The sequence below is a fragment of the Mobula hypostoma genome, chromosome 13 (assembly GCF_963921235.1).
Source record: "Mobula hypostoma chromosome 13, sMobHyp1.1, whole genome shotgun sequence".
Lineage (NCBI taxonomy): Eukaryota > Metazoa > Chordata > Chondrichthyes > Myliobatiformes > Myliobatidae > Mobula > Mobula hypostoma.
In genome coordinates, this window is record NC_086109.1 from 14,770,433 (window position 1) to 14,787,470 (window position 17,038).

The following is a 17,038-nucleotide window of genomic DNA, read 5'->3' on the forward strand; positions in this document are numbered from 1 at the left end:
TCCACGATGGAGCAGTCCGAGTCTATAACAGCCATGGAGGTAAGGTCTGGAATCCAGAAGGCAGGAATTGTGAGGCAGCAGCTCAACTAGCTGTAGCACACTCTGGGTTTCTAGCTGAAACGAGGTTAGACAGGCAAGTATGCCAGCTGTATAGCTGTCAACGCCATCTAACAGATCTGCTGACACGTTGAAAAGTTGTGCCTTAAAGCTCTGCAACCCCGACCCAGAAATTGGGGCCATCTTTTAAATTCTCTCAGCGCTGTTCAATAAAGTTATTAAACTGAATAACCATTGTGAATTTAATCAACTAGCGTTTCAGAAATGGTTGAACCAGAGTGACCCTGTTCAATCAATCCAACTTGTTCTTCAAAGAACACAATACACTTTACCAATCCACCTTCAATCTTGACACAAAATAACCTCCAACATCTCCTTCCTAACTCCTTGCAATTTTAACAAAAATATTGCATTCTGCCAGAGGGTTTATTTGCCTTCTGATTGCTGGACTGTACTGAATGATCAGCAATGAAGCAAGTGGAATATAATTAAAGTTATCAAGAACTATATTGTCAGCAATACTTTCGAAAGAATGAAGTAGCTACATATTGAAAATGATTTCCAGTTTTCCGTCAAGATGGGATGGCATAGTAGTCTAAAGTAGATAGACTGGTATACAACGTACTTGCCTTTCTTGGTTGGCCTTTGAACGTAAAGGTCAGGATCTCTTCCAAAATCATGGAATGGATATAAAATAATTTTAAGCAAGTTGCAGACAAGACAGACAAAATTGGTGGACAGCAATAACTTTTATTCAACATGGTAATTAGCAGCTGAATAAAACTTTGATCAAGTCATAATTGGAGTATTGTGTGCAGCTCTAGTGGCCACATTATAAGAAAGCTTCCATTCACACAGATACAGGTAACTTGGTTATAACAGTGCATTGAGGTAGTACAAGGGAAAACAATAACAGAACGTAGAATAAAGTGTTGGGGTTACGGAGAAAGTGCAGAGCACATAGATAAGGTGCAAGGCCACAATGAGATAGATTGTGAGGTCAAGAGTTGATCTGATACTCAGAGTTTTTCAGTGGGATTTGTGAATTTCAATAGTGAATTGACACAACCCGAACAACGCTAACACAGGCATTGCCCACATATCCTTGCTTGGGTAGGGAAACCCAGCCAGTGCACCACCTTCCAGTGAGGCCCTGGATAATCGCAGCAATGCATCCCTTCCATTGTACTCGAATGCTCTTGCAATGAAGGTCCACACCGATTGCTTGAGGCGTCTTCAATGTTCAATGAGTTGTGTACAGCACGGACACACAACGCGGCAGACTGGAACATTGGAGCCGTGAGCAGTTGGTCTCCCCTCTCACGGTGCAGGAGCGACATCTCTCTCTCCCTCGTTAGTGAGAGTAAGAGAGCCTGAATGAGATGTCGAGGTGTTGGGATGGTCAGCAGTTTCTGACAGATCTATTTGGGGGCTTTGCTATCGCTTGCATGGTGAATGGTGGGGGATGGGGGGATGTAGATGATTTTGCTGGAGCAAGTGAGGGAGAAGGGAGAGGGGTTGATACTTTTGCTCAGCCTGTGTGTGGGAGGGGGAGTGGGGCTTTAGGTATCTAATGCTTTCTGTCATTCATTCTTTAGGTTTTTTTTCTGTTTCGTGGATGTCTGCGAAGAGTAAGAATTTCAGGTTGTGTACTGTATTAAATTGAACCTGATATTAAATTGAACGATCGAACTATTGAACAAAAGTAACAAGGTCACTGAGCACCAACACCATTCAATGGAAGATAACCCAATGAAAAATGCCCTCACACCCCCCCCCCCCGACAATATGCAACCTTTTCAGTTTTGCTGTGTATTTTCTGGATGGCTCCATGTTTTGACATAAAGGCCAATTCTACAGGAAGAAACATTGAAGATTGTGTCCTCGCCGGCTACTGTAATAACTTTGCTACCCCAACACATCTGGTATTTTAAGTCCTTGAGTTTTGACGTCAGGCTGGAGCCAGTCGAGAGTACAGCCTGTCTCTGCATATCGTGTTCAGGCAAGCCCGCTCCCTTCTTCCCAGAATGAGACAGTCCCAGCCTCCGTTCTCTATCCTTTTAACAGCGCCTCTCAAATATTTTGGCAGCTTCTCAAACATACGAAAGCAAACAGGGGCAACAGAGATTGGAGAGGACTTTTAGAGACAGGAATTACCAGCATTTGCAGATCCATAGGCTGATTAGATAGAGCCAGCATGACTCCAGTGAGGGGCAGGTTGAAATTAATTCTTTGAGGGAGTGATAAAACAGATTGATGAAGGTAGAGCGGTGGATGTGGTGTATATAGATTTTAGTAAGGCATTTGACAAGGTAACCCATGGTAGGCTCATTCAGAAAGTCAGGAGGCATGGGATCCTAGCTATGTGGACTCAGAATTGGCTTGGCCATAGTAGGGCAGAAGGATGGAAGTTCATGGAGATTATTCTGCCTGGAAGTCAGTGACTGGTGGTGTTCAACAGGCATCCATTCTGGGAACCCTGCTCTTCATGATTTTTATAATTGACTTGCTTGAAGAAGCAGAAGGTGAGTTAATAAAGGTGACACAAAGATTGGTGGCATTGTGAATAGAGTAGACCAGAGGTTCCCAACCTTTTTTATGCCATGGAGTCTTACCATTAACCGAGGGATCTGTGGAACCCCAGATGTAGACAGTTGCCAGAGGTTACAACGGGTCAGTATAGGATACAGAGCTGGGCCGAGAGGTGGCAGACGGAATTCAATCAGGAAAAGTGTGACAGAATACACCTTGGAAGGTCGAGCTTGAAGGCAGAATGCAAGATTAAAGGCAGTGTGGAGGAATAGAAAGATCTTGGGAGCCATGCCTCAAAGTCAACACTCAAGCTGAAAGGGAGGTTAAGAAGGCATACAGTGTGTTGGCCTTCATTACTTGGCATTTTTCACAAGTCCAGAGAGTTTGACACTTTTTACACAACAGGGCACCCAAGCTGAGGAATCCCATCTCCTTACCTCAGTGACCAATCTAAATTTCCCTCTAACAAACAAAAACCTCCTTACCAAAGAAGACAAGTACCCCTAGTGTGGTCTCAAATCCTCTGTAGCAAAGCTCTTATCCCCTAAAACCCTTGCAATAAAAGGGCCAGACCAACTGCCTTCCTAATTTCTCTGCTCTACCTGCACATTAACCACCCATTCTTGTTTCACACCTGTCAAAAAAAACACACGGAGAAGTGACTGAACGAAAAACGCATCCACATCTACATAACCCACGACTTTACTTCCCAGTCATTTGTTGCCCAGTGGGCACTCTGGAATTTTACCCAAGCTGATTGCCAGCTCCTCGTCTGGGATTACGTCCGTGCCCACATGGCACAGTAGACCTGCGGCTACGGCAACACCTTGCAGACCAGCGATCGCCACCCAGGGGGTTCAATTCCTGCCACTGTCCGTAAGGATTCTGTACGTTTCCCCCTGAGCACATGGTTTTCCTCCAGGTGGTGCAGTACCCACCGCCCGCCACATTCCAAAGACATACGGTTAGGGTTGGTGAGTTGTGAGCTTGTTACGTTGGCACTAGAAGCATGGCTACACTGGCGGCCAGCTCCAGCACAATCCTCAGACTGTGTTGGTTTTCACAGAACAACACAATTCTCTGGATAATAAACACAAGGAAGTCTGCAGATACTGGAAATCCAGAGCGACACACACACACACAAAACGCTGGAGGAACTCAGCAGGTCAAGCAGCATCTATGGGAATGAACGAACTGTCGGCGGTTCGGGCTGAGACCCCTCTTCAGGACTGGAAGGGAAGGGGGAAGACACCAGAATAAAAAGGCTGGGGGGGGGGGTGCAGGATATCTAGAAGGTGATGGGTGGGAAAGGTGAAGGGCTGGAGAAGAAGGGAGTGGGGAGTGAAGTACAGGAGAGAGCGAAGGCGGAGGGAACCTGGGGGAAGTGATAGGCAGGAGAGAAGAGATAAAAGGCCAGGGAAGGAATAGAAGAAGAGGGGAGTGGGAAGGAATAGAAGAAGAGGGGAGTGGGACGGAATTTTTTTTTAAATTGGAAGGAGAAATCGATATTCATGCCATCAGGTTGGAGGCTACCCAGACAGAATACAAGTTGTTTCATACAGTGAAACAACACATTTCACTGTATGCTTTGATGTCCATGCAACAAATAAAGCTGATCTAATCTAAAGTTTTGCTGGAGAAAGTGCATGCGGTGTCCACAGGTGCAATGTGGGGGGGGGGGGTTCCTGGGACCAGTGGGCACCACAGAGGAATTTACCATCTCTGACTCCATCAAACTGAGCACTGGATCCCCACAAGGCTGTGTGCTTAGCCCACTGCTGTTTACACTGTTAACACATGACTGTGCAGCCAGATTCAAGGAGAGCCTGATCATTAAGTTTGCAGATGATACCACAGTGCTGAGGCTCATCAGCAAAAATGATGAAACTATGTACTGGGAGGAGGTCAAACACCTAGAGAGCTGGTGCAGTGATAACAACTTGATGTTTAATGTCACCAAAACCAAGGAGATGATCGTCGATTTCAAACGGTCTCAGCCTGAGCACACACCCCTCAGCATCAGTGGCTCCACAGTGGAGAGAGTGGAAAACATCAAGTTCCTTGGGATGCAGATCTCAGACAATCTCACCTGGTCCAGGAACACCACTGGGATTGTGAAACAGGCCCAGCAGAGATTGCACTTTCTGAGGAAGCTTAAACAAGCATCACTCCCCACTAACATCTTAACTACATTCTACAGAGGCGTAGTTGAGAGTGTGCTGACCTTTTGCATCACAACCTGGTACTCCAGCTGCAGCGCTGTCGACAAAAAAGCCTTGCAGAGGGTGGTTAGGGGAGCAGAGAAGTTTATTGGGGTCTCCCTACCTTCTGTCTAAGACCTCTTTCAGAGTCGATGCCTCCAGAAGACCCGGTACATCATTAAAGACCCCTCACACCCTCTCCATAAACTGTTTGTTCTTCTGCCATCAGGCAAACGTTACAGGAGCATCAAAACTAAAACCACAAGGCTACTAAACAGCTTCCTCCCACAGGCAGTCAGACTGATAAATAGCTGCTCTACCTGACTCTGCTTTGGACACTTTTAACTTGCACTGGACACTTATAACTTGATTGTAACTGACATGTGGCTGTTGTGTTTTACTATTTATTGTTATGTTTATTATTTAGTGTTGCGTTTGTTATGTTATGATTGCACTGCTCCTGAAAAACGTTGTCTCATTCTGCCCTGCAGAGCTGATGTATGGTTAGAATGACAATAAAGTTTTTTTTTTGAATCTTTTGAATCTTTGAATCATGTTCTGGACATCAATGACCATGTTACAACCTGAAACTGTAAAAAGTGTCATGAAGGGGTGTAGTACGTTAATGTGATTCTGTAATCACTGAATCACCACCTTTGGAAAAGGACAAATAAAAGTGATCTGCTCTGAGTCTCTTACAGCAGCGTTTTGGAGACTGTTCTCTCAAATGGTAAGGATGTGGATGATTTAGGGAGGGTGCAGAGGGAATTTACCAGGATGCTGCCTGAATTAGAGAGCGTGTCTTATGAGGAAGGTTTGAACGAGCTAGGGCTTTTCTCTTTGAAGCGAAGGAGGATGAGAGGTGACTTGATAGAGGAGTACAAGATGATAATAGATAGAGTGAACAACCACAGACTTATTCCCAGGGCAGAAATACAAGGGGGCAAGATTTTTAAATGATTGGAGGAAAGTATAGGGGGAGATGTCAGAGGCAATTTTTTTTATATATACACACACACACACACACACACACACACACACACACACACACACACACACACACAGAGTGGTGGGTGCGTGGAACGCCCTGCCAGGGATAGTGGTAGAGACAGATACATTAGAGACATTTAAGAAACTTAGATGGGTACATAGATGAAAGAAAGACATTAGATTATGTGGGAGGGAAGGGTTAGATTGATCTGAGAAAGGTCAGCACAACATCATGGGCCAAAGTGCTGCACTGCTCAATGTTCTATATTGTAAACCCAGGGTTCCCATATCAGTCCTGGAGAGCTGCCAACTTCAGTGTACTTACCTGAACAGTTCCTTATCTTATCACAATTTGATCCAATTCCTCGGAATTTAAAAAATCTGTCTGAAGATATATCATAAGAATCAGATGCAAGAGCAGATTGTACAGCTCCTGATATTTCACATTTCTCATGACATTCGAGGCCATTCCTGCCGTCGAGTCGTTACAGCTCTCAATCCTACTGATCATATTCTTTCACTTTTTCCCCGCCCTCTCCCACACGTCCGTCAACGCCACCCACTCGCCCACACTAGGAGTTATTTACAATATCAACCCGCTCATCATCGGGACGTGGGGAGTGATTGGAGTTTCCAGGAGAAACCCACCCACCGGGAGAACACAGCTGCGCCAAAGATCGGAATCGAACTCAGGCCAGCAGAGCCGTGAGGCAGCAACACCGACCACTGCCAACACGATGCTGCCTGCAACAGCACACTGGTGACCACGGGCCCTGCTCTGCCGTTCACTATTAAATTTAAACACACTTCCGTCGAAATGCTCTTCGACAAAGTTCCCCAGCTGCCGAACACGAGAAGTGACCATCCATCATTGACAGTGCCCTGCTGCAGGACTTGATTAGAGGCAGTTCGACCAGCACATTCCATCAGTATAACACAGAGATCTGACCAGACGTAGACAGAGAAGGTAAATGGGGGAGCCTAACGAGCTTGGAGTCTGTTGACATCCAAAGAATTTTCTGTTTGTTGCACCCCCACCCCTAACCAAACAAAAATCAAGTCATCGAGATGTAATGAGGAACATTTATAATTTAAATCTGCCGTGTAAAACATACATAGTGTTTACAGTTTCTCATACATCTTTTATCCTCCCCAATGTCCCGAAGAAATATCACTCAGTCATGTTCAAGATCTTACTTATTGTGATAACTTCTACTTTGAAAAAGGGCACACTACAATTTCATGCCCAAAGAAAGCACTTTATCTCAGACATCAAAACCGATAGGTATATACAGAGGCTTTCACAACCTGTACAGCATGGCGGGAACACTCTATACAAAGCACACCGGAAGTAAAAAAAAACATTATCCTAATTAGTATTAACTTACTTTTAATAATGCTCACTTTACAACACTTGCTGCTACTCCAACAAAGGTCATTAGGCCAAGCATGTACATACCAGTGACGCATAGTAGCATAATAGTTAGCACAACACTTTACAGGACAGGCAACCAGGATTCAATCCCCCCCCCCCACTGTCTATAAGGTGTTTGTACGTTCTCACCGTGACCACATGGGTTTCCTCCACGTGCTCCGGTTTCCCACTCCACAGTCCAAGGGCGTACTGGTGGGTAGGTTAACTGGTCATTGTAAATTGTCCCGTGATTAGGCTAGAAATATATCAGAGGTTGCTGGGTAGAGTGGCTCGAAGGGCCAGAAGGGCCTGCTCTGCGCTGTATCTCAATAAATAATTTTTCTTTTAACCACCAATTTATCAGCATTTGATTCAAAGCACGAAAATAAAATATGCCTCAAACTCACCAGCATTGGCTCCAATAAGCAACGGTTAATTGAATGTTTTCACAGGGAGGGAGAGGTAGAGAATGGTTAAAAAACGTTTTTAGTCAGGGGAGGAGAAGTATTGATTGGTTCATCATGTTTTCAGTCGGAGAGGGAGAGGTAGGGATTGGTTGATCATGTTTACAGTCAGGGAGGGGAAGTAGTGATTGGTTGATTATGTTTTCGGTCAGGGAGGGGGAAGTAGTGATTGGTTGATCATGTTTTCAGTCAGGGAGGGAGAAGTAGTGATTGGTTGATCATGTTTTCAGTCAGGGAGGGAGAGGTAGTGATTGGTTGATCATGTTTTCAGTCAGGGAAGGGGGAACTAGTTAAATGAAGGAAAAATGCTAAATGCATCAAAATATTATTGGGGGAGAGAGAGAGAGCCTGTGGTATGTCAAATACCGGGTGAACAATGTAGTCTTTGGAGTACTGCAAGTCTGTGTCTTTGCTGTTGCCTTGCTCAGGCTCGAGTGCTTGGTGGCAGGAGCCGATACTTATTTTTGCCAGTGGGGGGAGGGGGGATTGTTGCTCGCTGCCGCATACGCACAGGAGGGAGGGGAGCTGGGGGGACTTTGGGGTTCTAACATTTAACTGTTATTCATTCTTTGGGAGCACTGCTCTGTTTTCGTGGATGGTTGTGAAGAAAAAGCATTTCAGGATGTATATTGTATACATTTCTCTGACATTGAATGTACCTTTGAAATATTGGAAACGCTGGCCATGGTATGGTGAAGAATTTAACTGCAGGACAGAAGTGATGAACAGGCCGCTCTCTTCTGGTGCATTAGTTCACAGTTGGTTTGCTTTGGACAAATTCAGGACATCTTGCTTAAGGGTCACCTTTGGGAAACGCAGTAAAGTATATAGCCCAAGATATTGTGTGAACGGAATGGGCCTTACATGAGTAAAGGCCACCCACTCCTGTGTTTTTGACAGACGGGGTGGGGTGTGAAGCCAGCTTGGTAGACAGATGGGAACACGAGGCAGGAGCATTTGGTTGGGTATGGGTCACAAGTTGGGGTATAGTGGATATTGTGAATGTGCATTGCCAGGACTTGCAATGAGAGAGGTCAGTGCACAAACCATGGCCTGGAACATTATTTATTTTCTCCTGCCACTTAACGATTAGCTTTATTGGTCACAAGTACATCAAAACATACTGAGAAATTCATCATTCGCATCAAAGACCAAAACAGCCCATAGGTGTCCTTTGGGGTCAGCCTGCAAGGGTTGCCACACCAACGCAGCATGTCTACAACTTACTAACCTGAATCCATACATCTTTTTAATGTGGAAGGAAATCAGAGCACCCGGAGGAAACCCACATGGTCACAGGGAAAACATATAAACTCCTTGCAGACAGTGGTGGAATTGAACCTGGGTCTCTGGCACTATAAAGCATTACGCTACCATCCGTCCCACTTCAAAATGCACTGAAAGAGAGCAAGCTGTTCTCACTTCTGTGATGCTGTTATATTCTTCACCACATCATGGCCAGCATTTCTGACACCTTTGAGAATATTTAATTTTTTTTCCTTCTGTTATCTAGTTTCACCTCCCTGACTGAAAACATGATCTACCAATCCCTATCTCTCCCTCTCAGACTGAAATCATGATCCACCAATCCCTACCTCTCCCTCTCAGACTGAAATCATGATCCACCAATCCCTACCTTTCCCTCTCAGACTGAAAATATGATCCAATTCCTACCCCTCCCTCCCTGACTGAAAACATGATCCACCAATCCCTATCTCTCCCTCTCAGACTGAAATCATGATCCACCAATCCCTACCTCTCCCTCTCAGACTGAAATCATGATCCACCAATCACAACCTCTCCCTCTCAGACTGAAAACATGATCCACCAATCCCTACCTCTCCCTCTCAGACTGAAATCATGATCCACCAATCACAACCTCTTCCACAACAAACCAATATTTCATACAACACACACAAAATGCTCGAGGAACTCAGCAGGCCAGGCAGCATCTATGGAAAAGAGTAAACAGTTGACGTTTTGGGCCGAGACCCTTCATCAGGACTGGAGAAAAAAGATGAGAAGTCAGATTAAGAAGGTGGGGGGAGGGGAGGAAGAAATATAAGGTGGCAGGTGATGGGTGAAACTGGGAGGGGGAGGGTTGAAATAAAGACCTAGGAAGTTGATTGGTGAAAGAGATAAAGGGCTGGAAAGGGGAATCTGATCAGAGAGGACAGAAAACCATGGAAGAATGCAAAGGTGGAGGAACCCCAGAGGGAGGTGATGGGCAGGTAAGGAGATAAGGTGAGAGGGAACTGGGAATGGGAAACGGTGAAGTCCTCTGCTCTCAGATTCCTCCCCCGCCACCTCTTTATCTCCTTCACCAATCGACTTCCCAGCTCTTTACTTCACTCCTCTCCCTCTCCCGGTTTCACCCATCACCTGCTATCTTGTATTTCTTCCTCCTCTCCCCCCACTTTCTTACTCTGACTTCCCATCTTTTTTCCCCAGTCCCGTGAAGGGCCTTGGCCCAAAACATCAACAGTTTACTCTTTTCCATAGATGCTGCCTGACCTGCTGAGCTCCTCCAGCGTTTTGTGAGTGTTCCTTGGATTTCCAGCATCTGCAGATTTTCTCTTGAATATTTCATACAGGCAGTTCCAGCAGTTCCAAGCCCTCCCCCACACTATAGAAGTGTCTTGTGCACCACAGATGCACCAGCATACCGTGTGTGGTGGTTTAACCGTGTGAAGTACAGCAGTCTAAACATCTTGGAAAGCAGAGGGAGGTTGGCACATCTGGAAGGTCACAGGGATGGGGCGAGGTAAAGCACTTCAATGCCAAGTGTTAGACACAATGCATTCTCTCTCCTTCCGGAATGGTGTAATACAACCCAGTCACGTACATGGATAATAATTCCTTTCTTCCGCCAATGCACAAAATTTCAGATAAGCAGAGAGCATTCCCAGCAATCCCCTCTGTCCTGCATTCCCAAAAATGCCACCACCTGGGATCCCAAATCACTGAGGATCAAACTCAGAATCAGGATTAACATCATCGGTTACATAGTAGTAGGCAGCCGTCGATCACGGGGGATCATGTGTTTGCGCCTCTGGTGGACTGTGTCCTCTCCAGGGTGCAAGCCTGGGTGGGAAGATTTGAAGAACTGGCTGTTGCCCATGCAGTGGGTTCCCCCTCTCCACGTCACTGATGTAGTTCAAGGGAAGGGCAAGCGCCAATACAGCTTGGCACCAGTGTCGTCTCAGAGGTCGCCAGAGTGAAGTGGTAAACAACATCAAACTGCCTTAGGGACCCGAGCTCCAGATTTCTTCCCCAGGGTTTACTCATAAAGCCATTCCCAAGGCAGCGGAGGTTTAAAAATCAGAGTTTTCCTTCTCCATAGTGCAAAAAGAGAGCAAAAATAAAGAAAAAATAGTAAGGTTCACTGTCTATTCCGATGGTGATGGGGAAGAAGCTGTTGTTAAAATGTTAAGCCTTAATATATCAGGAAGTCTCCCAAACAGACGCATGAAAACCCACACGCCACCCATTCTCCCAATCTTCACACCAATGACCAAGATTTTCTGCCCATCCCACATCCAACTATTTTGCGTAGCCATGTTAATGAGAGAGATCAGACTAGTCAGACTAATTCAAGCTGACAGGAAGGTGACAGAAACTCAAATAACCACATGCTACAACAGAGGTGTGCAGGAGAGCATTTGTGAATGCACAGCTCATCAAACTTTGAAGTGGATGGGCTAAAGTGCCCACTGAGTATAATTGTTTTCAACACATATAGGAAAAATGAAAGTGAAATAAAATAACAAATTCCTAAAAAAAACTTAGGCATTCTATTTAGCAGGACGGGTTGAAGAATTTGTCGAGGTTCTCTCATTTGCACGACAGAAAGTGTTTAACATGTTTCTTAAAGTTTTTAATCTGAATTATACAAATTTCTGTCCCCGGTTCATGTATTTTATTGTTGCATTCTATAAATAGTTTGAAAGTTGCACAATCTCTCCATGTGGCAAATCTCAGGAAGTTAATGAGCCAGAGCCAGACATTACAACACAAGGATTAGTGCACAGGCGGAGATAAATCGATATGCAATCCGCTGTTCAAAAGAAACATAACCCATTAAAGCTACTGATTTTGGCGTTCTAAGCAAATCGAACGCGCTCCCATTGTGTTAGCAGCAACCCCTGCAAAACCATCTAAACTGGAAACATTCTTGATAACATCATGTGCAGCTTGGCTCCGTCTAGTCTCCACAACCTGTGGTTAAAGCGTCATGGGATATACAATCACAAAATAAGCATGAGGGAGAACCAGACTAAAGCACATGGACGACATTCAGCCCCTCAAACCTGTTCCACCATCACGATCGTTCCCGGCTGATTGGCAATGGACATATTCTGGTTCCATACACTTACAATGGTGTCCACTGCTTCAGTGAATTTTAAGGATGGGGAAAAAGAGCTGTCGACCCCAAACTTTGAGGAAGGATGATTCCCGTCTTGGGGATTGTCTTCCTCTGATCAGAATACTCCACCACAGAAAGGATGCGACCACAGCAACAATCGTCGTATGAAACAAGAAGATCAACTCCCTCCCCACCCCAGCTTGTGTGCTCAAGGAGGAACACAAGCCTGTCCTTATTCCCCTTCGTCCCTAACTAAAGATCCCAGGGTCAATTTAAGTTAAATAGGGACACATGGAATTTGATGTTGGCGATGTTCACCAAACTTGGCAATTAGCTTACAGGCTTTTCATCACCAGGTGAGGTAACATCCTCAGTACGAGTTGTTGGTGCTTCTCTCTAGGAGTGCTGGCGTTTATATAGGCCCTCCTGTTCGCTTGCCTTGGTCCTGATTGGCTATCCCTTCAGCTAACCTTTGAATTCTATTGGCTCGGATTTCTTTGGCTCTTAAGGGGTTCACAGATGGCGTCAATTTCGATATATTCTGTTAACTCCTAAACAATCGTATCGAAATAGATGCCAAGCTACCAATATTCACCACCAACCTAAACAAATGGAATTGAATGTTTGTAGGGTTACTGAACTCCAAGACAAAGCCTGGTCTGTCTCAAACATTGGTATGGACAATCACAAATAGGCACAACCACAGTTCAAAGGCATTCTACTCATTGCAAGTATCTAACAATCTGACACAACTCAAAACATTGAAATTGCTGTTTGTTTTTAAATAATTAGGTGCATTTTCCTCTGTAAGGAGATGTATTTCCATCTGCAATGAGAGTTCTGTCAAATACAGTGGATTCTTGTTAATTGGGCAATCAGTTAATCAGGGCAGCCACTTGTTTGGGACAACTTTTAAAGAACAAAATCTAATCTAGAAAATAGTTTGGATTCCCTTTGTTTATTTGTGACACTATGCCGCTTAATTGGGGCAGGAGACTGTTGCTGAACAGCTTCTAACTAGCGTTAGTCACATACACTTGTGTGGCTGTTGGACTCTACACTAGAGGGAACAGTTTTTAAATAGCATCAGTTACGTGTTTATATGTTCAAAAAGCAGTGATTTTTGTCACTGATACGCTGGGGGGGGGGGCCAGAAATAAGCAGTAAGACCATTGAGAATTATTTTGCTCACTTGCGTTTTCAAGGGCTCAGGCTTGGAGATGCCAGAAGCGGCCAGGAGCAAAAACGAAATGATTTCACTAGTTCAACAAGTCAGGTACTACAAAGAATTTGAAACTATCAAAAATCATCTTGACTGTTACAGTGAAAGTGAAAGTTTGGAGGATATAATCATCGATAGTATTATCTGATGGCTCTCATGGTGTCCATTATCTACACTTTGTTCATTTACAATCATTCAAAAAAACACATACACTGAATAAATTTCTTCGTCAATAACTATTAGGAACTAACTCACAACTTTATAGTATTTGGTAGTATTCTAATTGGTTCTGTATTTCATTTAAATACATAATTTGATGCTCAGTTAAACGATAGTTCATCTTTTTTTAATATAGATTTTTAACCATTTCCATGAAACTTCAGCTAATTGGGGCAGCTGTCTTTTGCCTAATACTACACTGCATGACGGACAAGCATTTGAAGGTGATTGGCGCCTTTTTTTTTAACACAGTGTTGTAAGTGCCTGGGACACATGGCCAAGGATGGTAGTAGTGGAGGCAGATATGTCAGGGATATCTAAGAAACTCTTAGACAGACACGTGGATGAAAGATAAATGGAGGGCCATGTGGGAAGGGTTAGGTTGATTTTGGAGTAGGTTACAAGGTTGGCACAACATTGTGGGCTGAAATGCCTTGTAAGGTGCTGTATGGTTCTATCTTCTATGACTTGCCTCCATTCAGTGTGTGTGTGTGTGAGATAATTTGGTTACAAGGACCAGTACTTCACTACAAGATACTGGAGAGCAGGTATATAAACCACAATCTCACTCCTGGAATGGCAAGTGAGCAGAAATCAACGCTCTACCACAAAAATCCTGGGTACAGGTCTCAAAAATCAACTGACAAGCAAAGCAGAGCATCAACCATTAATAGTCCATGGTAATTACCCTCCAGCTTTCCATCCCCAGTCCTGACCCTTCCTGGAAAATTCCCCGAATGTGAATATCAGAATTGGGTTCAAATGATAGGCAGCCCAAACTCAAGTAGCTGATCAATAATAGAAGCCGAAATATTAGAAGACATAATCTTGCCAAAGAGAGACACTGAGATCAAAAGTATTCTTGCACGGGGTGGGGGGGGGGAACTGACTCGGGCGAGTCAGGGTTAAAATAAGTCTTTTTACTCACTTAATGAAATAGGTGGCGCCTTCAAAGGTGAATCCTTGCTCCCACCCACGAGGAAGTCCTGGGGTTCATTATATATATATATATATAAAATACAAAACACTGTATTTAGAAGTCGCGACGAACAATAACAACTTTTAAAAAAGGATATCAGCGCGTCAACACCTTGCTGCCATTGCTTTACCTGGGCGGCGCCGGTGTCCGGTCCGAAGCGGCCGTCCCGTTTCGGGATGAAGCCAGCTGGTGGAATGGGTCAAATCGCTACAAAACCAAGAGAAGATTTAATGAATGAAAGTGTGTTTGGAAGTTGTGAATTAACTGGTGCTTTTCCTGTTGCGACTGCAAAGGAGGTGGCTACAGAGTAACAAATACTCAACTCTATGAAAAACAGGCGGCCGTCCCGCGTTACACCGTAATTCCAGGGCTCGGGTAGGTTCTCCATTTGACCCGGGTGCTCTGGGATTCCTGTGGAAACGGTGGGGTGAGAGAGGTGGGCGGCTCTCCTCCTTTTTCTTCCCTCTCTGGATCTTGCTTCCTAGTGTGAAAGGATAGGCGAGCATTCGGGATCAACGCCCACAGTAGGCGCTGTTCCCGAGGTTGGAACCCTGCCTCCCTCGGCTCCCTGCAGTGACCAGGCGCGGGGAGGGGAGGGTCGGGTCTGTGACAGGAGGGCTGGTGATTCAGATGGGAGTTGGGGAAGACGGGAGGAGGGGAGGGATCTTGGTTCGGTGGTGCTGGAAGCACTGGTGCTGTGGGAGATGGGTGATGAGAGGGATTTGGATGGTATTGGGAGGGGTGGTGGAGTTGAATGGCGTTGGGGGAAATTGCAGGAAGGAATTTGGATAGGAATGTCACGGAGCACTGCAGCACAGAAGCAAGATCTTCGGCCCATCTAGTCCGTGCCGACCTGTTTTTCTGCCCACACCTGGATCATACCTGGATCTCCAAACTTTTCTTGCAATTGAACCCGCATCCACCATTTCTGCTCGCTCTACAGTCGCACCACACTGAGAGAAGCAGTTTCCCCTCAGATTCCCCTTAAATACTTCACATTTCATCCTAAACCTATGTTTTAATCACACCCAACCTCCGGGGAAAGAAACATAAAAGTGGTCATATTTTTCTTATTCCTCAGTTCCACCCACATAGCCTCGGTATGTCGTCTCCGGGCACTGTCATGATACAATTAATCTATCATGTTTAAAACATTAGAATCCCAGAACACTGAGTTGCCAGTCCTTCCCCCTCCACGGCCAAGTCTTGACTACTGGTTACATCATAATTCCACATGCTTATCACTCTCTGCGTTCATCTGCCTAACCTGCAATGCTCATTGCATTGAAATAAGACCATATAGGAGCAGAAGTAGGCCATTTGGCCCATCGAGTCTACTCCACCATTCAACATGGCTGATCCATTTTTCCTCTCGGCCCCGATCTCCTGCCTTCTCCCCGTATCCTTTCATGCCCCGACTGATCAAGAATCTGTCAACCTCTGCCTTAAGTACACAACACACACTCCTCAGCCTTTCAATTTCCACCTTTGTATGTAGATTTAACGTCTACTTTCCCAGAGACACTCTAATTGTTGGACCTGTCACACTGGTTCCCATTCCCCTGCAACTCTAGTTTTAAACCCCGGAACAGAACGAGCAAACGTTCCTGCTTGGATATTGGTGTCCCTCCAGTTCAGGTACAAACTGCCCCATTTATCTGTGATCGCTTCCCTCCCAATATCTACCAGCTCAGTCATCTCCAAGGTAGCGCACTTGGGGTTCGATTCCCGCCACTGTCTGTACGTACCCCCCCCCCCCCCCCCCCGCTGCATGGGTTTCCTCCCACATTCAAAGGGTTATCATTAGTAAGTTGTAGGCACGCTACGGTGACAGTTGCGGGCTGCCCTCGGCAATCTTCAGACTGTGTTGGTCATTGATGCAAAAGGCACATTTCACTATATGTTTTAATGGCATTCTAAACTCCAGCGAGTACAGGCCCAGAGCCACCAAACACTCCTCACGCGTTAACCCTTTCATTCCTGGAATCACTCTCTTGAACCTCCTCTGGACCCTCTCCAATGTCGGCACATCCTTTCTTAGACATGGGACCCAAAACTGTTCACCATACTCTAAATGTGGTCCAACCAATGCCTTATAAAATCTCAGCATTACATCCTTGCCTTTATACTCTAGTCCTCTCAAGGTGAATGGAAACATTGCAATTGCCTTCAGATGCTGGGATCTGGAGAAGCAATGAATGTGCCAGAAAAAAAGCTGGGCAAGTCGAGCAGCATCTGTGGTGGTGTGGGTGGGGGAAGGAATCGTTGGCATTTTCAGGTCTGAGAGAGGTGGGGAGAGATGGCCAGTGAAAGTGCTGGTGACATATAAAGCTAATAGAGCCCTAGGTAATGAGGACAGTACTGGATTCACAGCATTGTTGCAATTGCTTCAATACTAATTCTCATATTTCTTTATGAGAAATGGCCATTCAGTCCATCAACTCTCTGCTGATTTTCAAAACAATATCCTCATTCCATTCCTCGTCTATTTTCTCTCTCACAGATTCTAGCACCAGTAGCCCTTTTGTGTTCCTGCTTATCTTCACTCATTTCAACTCTGAACTGATTCCACACTCTACGGACAAACTTTCAAG

General features: G+C 45.2%; 1 protein-coding gene across 15 annotated transcripts in view; it reads right to left on the reverse strand.

The window, feature by feature from the left end:
* Positions 1-15,008, reverse strand: part of plekha6 (pleckstrin homology domain containing, family A member 6) — a 338,778-nt gene extending 323,770 nt beyond the window's left edge. For 7 of the 15 annotated variants that reach the window (XM_063065324.1, XM_063065336.1, XM_063065325.1 and 4 more), the window contains exons 1-2: positions 14,768-15,007; positions 14,575-14,651 (exon numbers count right to left, since the gene is read on the reverse strand). In XM_063065324.1, coding sequence (XP_062921394.1) covers positions 14,575-14,651; positions 14,768-14,950 — 260 coding nt within the window. In that variant the 5' untranslated portion in view covers positions 14,951-15,007. Of the gene's footprint in view, positions 1-14,393; positions 14,452-14,574; positions 14,652-14,767 lie in introns of all 15 variants that reach the window. The other 8 variants (XM_063065330.1, XM_063065326.1, XM_063065332.1 and 5 more) reach the window with 4 other exon arrangements.
* Between the last annotated feature and the right edge of the window lie 2,030 nt (positions 15,009-17,038).